Here is a 7,956-nt window from a genome sequence, read left to right as displayed (position 1 = left end):
TAGTAGTTGTTGACGTTGCTGAAGGTGATCTCGCACTCGAAGCACGTAGCGCCCTTGGGGGCCCCCGCGAAGAGCCCGGTCTGCGCGCCGCCGGCGCCCGCGCCCGCGCTCTGCTGCAGCCGGCTGTGCACCAGCTCGGACATCTTGGCCAGGATCTCCGAGGCGGGGGGCGCCCCGTCGGGCCCGAACACATACTGCGGCAGGAACAGGGCCCCGGCCAGGCCCAGCTCGCCGGGCACCGGGCTGGAGCCCGGCGTGGGGCTGGACAGCTCGGCCTTGACCCTGGCCGGGGCGGGGCTGCGCGGCGACGGCGTCCGCGACGGGGCCTGGGGCCCAGGCTCTCCGGCGCCCGGGATGGGGGCCGCCTCCGGCTCCTCCACCGCCTCCACCTTGATGCTCCTGGGGGCCGCCGGGGGCTCGCTGCTGCCTCCATTCTGGGGGGCCGCTCTGGCCTCTCCGTTGGTGGCCTCGGCCAGGGCCTTTCTGTCCAGTCCTGGCGATGGGGTGGGCGCCAGGCCCAGGTCCGCGGAGGCCAGGGGGCCGTGCAGGGCCGTGTGCTGCTGCTGGAAGCTGCCCAGACTGTCTGCAGAGAGATCGCAGGGGTGGCACCTCAGGCCTGGGGCAGGACCTGGCCGGTCAGAGCCGGAGGGCCAGCTCCGGGAGGGGGAGGGGTGGGCGGATGTGGTTTAGAGCGAAGGCTGAAATGGACCCCCACCTGTCTTGGGCGACAAGCCCACTCCCTTCCCACTGCTCAGGGGGCCCAAGGGGCAGGGGGTGGCCCCCACAGGCTCCTCACCTGGGGGCAGCTTGGTTGCTGGGTGTCCGGCCCCTGGCGAGTAGATCTCACCCTTGGAGCCAGGCTGGCAGACCATGTGGTTGGTGACCAGGTGGCTGTAGAGAATGTCCCTTGTGGTGGAGATGAAGCCACAGCTGTGGCAGACACCTGAGGGCCATGGCGAGGTGGTCAAGGCCCAGGGTAGAGGGCGGGACCCACACACCCCCCGGCCCCTGCGGCGCCTACCGCTCAGCGTGTCCGTGTGCACCTTGAGGTGCCGCTCGCAGTTGGCCTTGGTGGTGAAGGCCGACAGGCAGATGAGGCACACGAAGGGCCGCTCTCCTGGAACACAGGGCGCGTGAGAGCGGTGCCCGGGCCAGCTTGACCTTGGGACTCCAGAGATGAGGAAAGCGACTGGGCCCAGGGCCGTGATCTGTGCCGGGGGACCCTGTGCTGAAGGGTCTTTAAACCCCTCCCCTTCCTCCGCCTTTTGTCTCTCTGTACTGTAGTGGGCCCAGCCCTCACTGACTACCCAGATAGCCCACAGGCCTGCCTGTCTGCCTGCTCTGGGCCCCTGCTGGGGTCTTGGGTGTGCCGGAGACCGCACAGGTGAACCGTGGCACCGTGTGTGCTTGCATGTGGGTTTTCCCGGGCGGCCTGCGGGAATGGGTGGGGAAGCAGCCGGCATCCTGAGGACCCGCGTCCGGGATGGGGGCTCACCGCTGTGGGGGCTCACCGCTGTGGCTGCGCATGTGGATCTCCAGGGAGCTGGCGCTGGGGCAGCTCTTGCGGCACTGGGGGAAGGGGCAGACGCGCTCGTTGGAGTAGGTCTCCTTGGGCTTCTCGTCTGTGGCGGCCGCGGCCGGGGAGCCGGTGCCCTGGCGGCTGGCGCAGTAGTAGAGCAGGTGCGCCTGCAGGTTGCGCTCGCTGCGGTACCAGATGCCACAGTCCTTGCAGGGGAAGACGTCTTCTGTGGGGTGGGAAGCAGGTGGGGTCAGGCTGAAGGCCAGTGTGCCAGCCAGGGCAAGGCTGTGGGCGGAGGCAGGGCCTGGCCGTGACGGACCCCACCGTCCTCCCCACCCCAGGAGCTGAGGCTTTGATCTCTCCCTGTAACTGTAAGCCTCCTGGATGCTCCTGTGACAGCCCCACTCCCTTCCGTAGATCCCAGGAGCCCTGGGACCCGTGGGGAGTGGGGTCTGAGTGAACCCCCATGGGTCCCCTTCCAATACTGAGCTCCTAAGGAAATGCTTTGGCTTCATGGGGGCAGAAGGAAGAAGTGGACACCGCTGGCGAGGCTAGCATCCATGACATACTGGGGTGACCGTGTGGACCCGGGAGGCCGTGGAAGAGGAAACGTGTGTGTAGAGATGTGCGTGCAGGTGCGTGGGAGTGCCAGGCTGCAAAGAAAACCCATGTGCACCGTCCCTGGGCACTCGGGCACACGATGGCTGCTGACTGCAGCTCTAGGGATGTGGCTGTGAGACTAGGAATGCAGAAGTTAGGAAGCCCCCATGCGCCCACACACCTGGGTGGCTCCATGTCAGTGACCACCTGGCTGGTCAGATTTGCCGAATTCACCACACTGACCCCAAATGGGCTGCTTGTAACTTGAGAGTTTCGGGGGCTTGCACTCTGCTTACGGTGGTTTTCCCAGCGGGGGAGGACTTCTCTAGCGTGTTCTCGCTTTGCCTTTATAGCAGTTTAAGGGATGTTCTCTGCCCCACGGCCCCTTGGCTGAAGACAGGGAAGGGGATGGCCTGTTCAACTTGGCCTTGGCCTCCGTGTGGAACCCAGGGGCCCTGGGATTCCTTATCTGGCTTTCAAGCCCGTTCCACTTAGAGACCAATGTGATATCTGGTTTCTGCCTGTGCAGGTTAGTGCTGGTTTCTCACCCGGCTTCTCCGATGTTGATCCCGAGTCTGCAGTTATCACGCAGGTGTGGCCCCTGCCCCCGTGCCCTCCCCTCTGCGGCCTGCTCGCCACCTCTGCCTCTTGGGAGGAATTTCAGTGCCTGGGTGAGGTGGCTCTTCCTCCTGCACCTCGTGGTTCTAGCAACTTTTCTGGCTCACATTTCCCTCCTGTGCTGTTGATTTCTGTTTCTCAAGTTCCTTTTATTTGGGGGCTGCAGGCAGCTCTGTCCTCTCTCAGCTGAGGGCTTGAGCTGGGTCCCAGATCTGGGAGGCCACTGGCTGGGTTTGTTTCTGCATCTCCAAGGTCATTGTGGGGGACTGTGTTGCTGCAGGGATGTAGGGAGAGGGGCCGTGGCCGTGCAGTTTAGAAAGGCTGCCCGCCTGCTGGTGACCACAGGCCAAGTCCGGTGGCCTGCAGAGGGGCCTCCAGGCAGGTGCCTCTGCATCCCGCTTCACAGGTGAGATGGGCCCAGAGTGTGGGAGGCTTAAGAATTAAACTGGATCTGACCCTGGAATTGGTTCCTACGGCTCTTCCAGAGCAGCAGACAAGCATCGGCTGTGCCCTGGCAGCTGCAGAAGTGCTAGGGGAGGACTTAGGAATGTCAACAAGATGTCTGGCCCACAGTGGTGTCCTTCCAAAGCAGCGTTCCCGGGACACTGCTGCCTGGGGATGAGGCATGTCAGACCCGCGAGGGGGAAACCGAGGCAGAGGCTGAGCCGGGGGCACCCACAGCTACCTCTCAGAGACTGGAAGGTGGTCTCTGCAGGCCGTGTGGGCAAGGACCCTGCTGGAGGATGGGACCCTCGCCAGCCTACTGTCCCCACTGGGTCACTGTCGTTATCAGCGGGGTGCTCCCCTGGAGCTGGGTCTCCCGGGCACCCCGAGACACTACAGGGGCACCACCTCTCCATCCTGGTGGAGGGGCGCTCTGGCCTCCCATCCCCTCTGCGCCTTCTCCTTCCAGGGAAGAGAAGGCAGATGGGGACCCCCTTTGCTCCCTTTCAGTCACCTGTGGCCCATGTTCTCTTCTGCCCTCCTGGCTCCCTGGGGCAGTGGCTTGCCCTGCCCAGGCCCAGCCCCCGCCTCCAACCTGGGCTTAGGTGTGGACCTGGCCACTCGGCCCCTTCTCTCCAGTGTCACTAGCCGTTCCCACCAGCACATAACATGGGCCATTATGTCCTGGGTACCAGGCACACAAGCCCAGCCCCCTCTGGCCAGCTGGCCCCTGCACAGGGGAGTGGCCTCGGTCAGGGTCATGGCGACCTCTGCACTGTCTCCAGCACTCATTTCTCTGCCGTTGGTCTGGCCACAGCCTGGATGTGGCAGACCACCTGCCGCCCTCCAGGGCCCCCTCTAACCTATCTCAGCTCACTCTCCGTACCTTGGGAGATGTCCCCTGTCCCCTGACTCCAGGGTCCACAGGCCCCAGGGCTCCCTGAGCCCCATCCTTGTCCCTCAGTGGTCTCTGTGGCTTCTCTTTTGCATCTAGCAGGTGTCTCGAGGTCAGGACACTCAAAAAGCGGGGGTCTGCTCCCCAGACTCTCATACGGGCTGACATCCCCCGCAATGGCCACACACTTGGCCCTGCAGGTCCCTTTGCCCCTAACCACTGGCTGCCTCCACCTATTTCAAGCCGTCTTCACATCTGACTTGCTCACAAAAGGTCGCCTTTCTTTTTTTTTTTTTTTTTTTTGAGACGGAGTCTTTCTCTGTTCCCCAGGCTGGAGTGCAGTGGCGCGATCTCGGCTCACTGCAAGCTCCGCCTCCCGGGTTCACGCCATTCTCCTGCCTCAGCCTCCCGAGTAGCTGGGACTACAGGCGCCCGCCAACACGCCCGGCTAATTTTTTGTATTTTTAGTAGAGATGGGGTTTCACCGTGTTAGCCAGGATGGTCTCGATCTCCTGACCTCGTGATCCACCCGCCTCGGCCTCCCAAAGTGCTGGGATTACAGGCTTGAGCCACCGCGCCCGGCCAAAGGTCGCCTTTCTTCCAGTTTTGTGACTCTGTGGTCACCAAAGCTAAACCTGAGTTTTACCGTCCCCCTCCAAACACCCTCTGGTGCAGTCCCTGTTCCCCTGGGAAGCCCCAGCCGCTGGCCGGAGCCAGACTTGCCGTGTGTCCCCCGCGTGCCTCGTGCCTGTCCACGGTGGCCACACGCTGTCCTTGGCCACAGAGGTGCATGGGACGCACCATCACTCTTGGCTAATTTTGAAAAGTTTTGGCAGATACGGGGTCTTCTGTGTTGCCCACTCTGGTCTTGAACTCCTGGGCTCAAACGGTCCTCCTGCCTTGGCCTCCCAGTGCTGGGATCACGGGTGTGGCTCCTGAACCCGGCCGGAGGTGAGTGACTCATGATTCCCACAGCCACCTTCAGAGGTTCCTAGAGAGCCACTGCAAGAGTGACATCTGTCCACTTCAGGCGTCCCCAGGGGCAGCTCTGTCCCCAGGGACATGTGGTCATGTGTAGAGATATTTTTGTGGCCTGTGCCTGAAGTCCCAGCTACTCAGGCGGCTGAGGCAGGATGGCTTGAGACTAGGACTTCATGACCATCCTGGGTAACAGAGTGAGACCTTGTCTCGAAAAAAACAACAAAAAACCCAACCAACACATGTCTTGGTTGTCACAACTTGGAGGTGGAGGTGGTGGCAGCACCTAGCGGGCTGGGGCCAGGGCTGCTGCTCACCGCCCGTGGTGCCCAGGGAGACCTCCACTGTGGAATGACCTGGCCCCAAATGCCAGGAGGGCCGGGGTGAGGGTCCTGCTCTGCCCCACAGTCAGGGCCGCCCCCACGTCCGCCCCTAGGGAAAGCGCAGGCTTCTGGTGTGGTGTGTGGGGCACAGCCAGGTCTGTGCCTAAGCCCGCTTGCCTGCTGGCACGGGCTTTCCCTGTGGTGGCCCTGGGCTCTGGGGATCCTCCTGTCCCTGTGTGTTCTGCACTTGGGACCACTCACATCACCTCCTTCCCTGCCTTCCCTCTCACTCTGTTGGCAGCCTGCGGCCCCCGAGCTTCCCACCCTCAGCTCCCACCCTCCCCTGCCCTGCCTGCCCCTCCTTGGTGGAGCAGCCGCCCTGGCCCCGGGAGCCCAGCACTCACTGTTGATCACCGCGGTGGCGAGGATGGAGGCCATCCCGGCCTGCTGGGGCAGGAGCTGGAGGTCGTGTGCGGGGGCCGGGCACGTGGGCTCTGCTGGCTCCTCCTTCTCCACAGGGTGGCCAGGGGTGCTGCGGGGCTCGGCCGTGAGGAACACGCTGAGGAGTCCCCCCGCGGGCACCGGCTTGGTGACCCTGCACCACAGCGCGTCATCTGGAGGGAGACAGGTGTCCAAACCTAGGACCTTGTGCCCCACTGCCCTGTGCCATCTTAAATGAGGGGTGGAGGATGGGGTCAGGAGAGTGGCCACCCGGGTTCACAGCTGTGGCTGGCTGGCTGCCAGGGCCGTCGTGCCTGGGGGGGCGAGGCTGGGTGGTCCCCCGTGGGTGCTCACAGCCTGCCTGCCTCCAGGCCTCCTTGCCCTGCGCCCATCCTAGTGGGAGGGCCCTGAGGAAGTCTCCCAGGAAAGGGATGACGTGGAGGGCGGGTGGTGGAGTAACCAGGGGAGACCGTGGGTGGCCACTCAGGGAAGGCAGCCAGAGGTGGGGCCCTAGAGTGGACCCCGTTCTCCAGGAAACTGTCCAAGGGTGGCTCTTCCTGCAGCCGCCTGCAGGGGGCAGCCTCAGCCCACAAAGCCCAGGCTGCGCGGGGCCGGCTTGTTCACCTGGGGTGCCCGGGCTGTGCGTCCCCTGCGGTGCTGCCCTCAGGCCTGAGCCGGCCCTGCCCATGCGCACCACAGCCTGCCCCCACCCTGCACTGGGGCCAGGGACTCCGCTGCCCAGTGGACCCTGCCTAAGCCCAGAGGGCCTCCCGCTTCATCCCTGGGTGCTTGGAGGTGCAGGCCGCCCATACATGCCACCCTCAGTAGCAGCAGCACGGTAAGGCCCCGCGACTTCCTGGACGGCCACCTTGACCGTTTCTGGAGCCAGCCCAACAACATGGAGGATGGTCCAGTGGCACCTGCCAGCCAGCCTGGCATCAGGGTCCCTGCTGCTGCCCTTGGTGGGTTCCCAGAGGTGCAGCCAAGGCAGGGAGGAGATATGGGGATCATGGTGTCCCCCAGAGGGGCAGAATACCCCCCCACCCCCCCGCCAAGGACACCTGTCCTGGCTCAGCCTGCCAGTCGGGACCCTCATACCGGACTCGTGGTCTGGGCTGACTGGTCTCAGTAGAGCGTCTGCCTTACGCTGCAGTGCCCAGGGCCAGTGGCTCCCCATCCCCCATCTCCCGCCCTAGCAGGTTGGTTTCCCTTTAAAGGCCCAGCCCATGGGGAGCCAAGTGACCCCCCACCTTCCGGAAGGCTTGGGACGGAGGTGCCGCGTCATACTGACCCTTCCTGTGGATCTCTGTGTTGGCCTCCGTCTCAGTCAGGGCCTGGGGCAGCGTCCTCAGCCAGCAGGCCTCGTCCACCAGCAGCAGGGGCAGGGCTGGGCTCTGGGGGGGCAGGAACACGTGGGGAGGGGTCCGTCAGCAGCCTGCCTGGGGGTTCCCGCGGGTATGTGGGGCATCCGTGACGTGGATCTGCCTCCCGGCTTCATGGATCTGCCTCCCGGCTTGGCTGCTAGGCCAGGCTGTGGACAGTCATTGGCCCAACAGCTGGCAGAGCTGTGGCATGGGCCATCTGTGCCATAGCTGGCTGGCGGGGCTAACACCCTGCTGGGGCTGGGAGGCTCGGCAGGGAGTAGTACCTTCCAGGGTCGGTTACAGGGTTCTTGTGGAGACTGAGGCCCAGGGAGGTCGAGCACCACGCCCCAGGTCACACAGCCAGTGAGCAGCAGAGCCTGAACTCACACCCGGGTCTGCGAATCTGTGTATCTGTGTTCTCCCCACTGCTCGCCCACCCCGGCCCTGGCGTGCTGGGTGAGAAACCACTGTTCCCACAGGGGCTGGACCTGGTAGAGGCTCCTTCCACACAGGCCCTGGATGCCTCCAGAATGACCTCTGGGGGCTGGGGCCGAGATTAGCCCAGAAGATACGGCACCTCCCTAGCAACCTTCGGGCCTCAGTGTCCCCTGACAGCATGGCTCCCCTCCCTGCCGCCTGCGTTCCCGCTCGCTCCTGGGGCCGGCACACGGTGGATGCCGGGGAGTACCCACTGGGCTCAGCGGGTCTGTCCCCACCCTGAGGCTGGTCAGGCCCCTTCCTGTGGGCCTGAGACACCAGCACTGTGTTGGATCA

The 7,956-nt window shown here is 64.3% G+C and overlaps 1 protein-coding gene across 1 annotated transcript in view; it reads right to left on the bottom strand.

Moving 5' to 3' along the window:
* The window catches only part of LOC116464333 (zinc finger protein ZFPM1-like), a gene marked incomplete at its 5' end in the record, with an annotated part of 15,191 nt that extends 7,955 nt beyond the window's left edge, over window positions 1–7,236 (bottom strand). Inside the window, 6 exons of the mRNA XM_032147590.2 lie at window positions 3–583; window positions 797–943; window positions 1,022–1,117; window positions 1,512–1,745; window positions 5,782–5,991; window positions 7,110–7,236. Coding sequence (XP_032003481.2) covers window positions 3–583; window positions 797–943; window positions 1,022–1,117; window positions 1,512–1,745; window positions 5,782–5,991; window positions 7,110–7,236 — 1,395 coding nt within the window. The remainder of the gene's footprint in view (window positions 1–2; window positions 584–796; window positions 944–1,021; window positions 1,118–1,511; window positions 1,746–5,781; window positions 5,992–7,109) is intronic.
* Between the last annotated feature and the right edge of the window lie 720 nt (window positions 7,237–7,956).

The sequence above is a fragment of the Hylobates moloch genome, unplaced genomic scaffold (genome assembly GCF_009828535.3).
Source record: "Hylobates moloch isolate HMO894 unplaced genomic scaffold, HMol_V3 SCAFFOLD_431, whole genome shotgun sequence".
NCBI classification, from domain to species: Eukaryota; Metazoa; Chordata; class Mammalia; order Primates; family Hylobatidae; genus Hylobates; species Hylobates moloch.
This window is presented reverse-complemented; position numbering and strand designations above follow the sequence as displayed.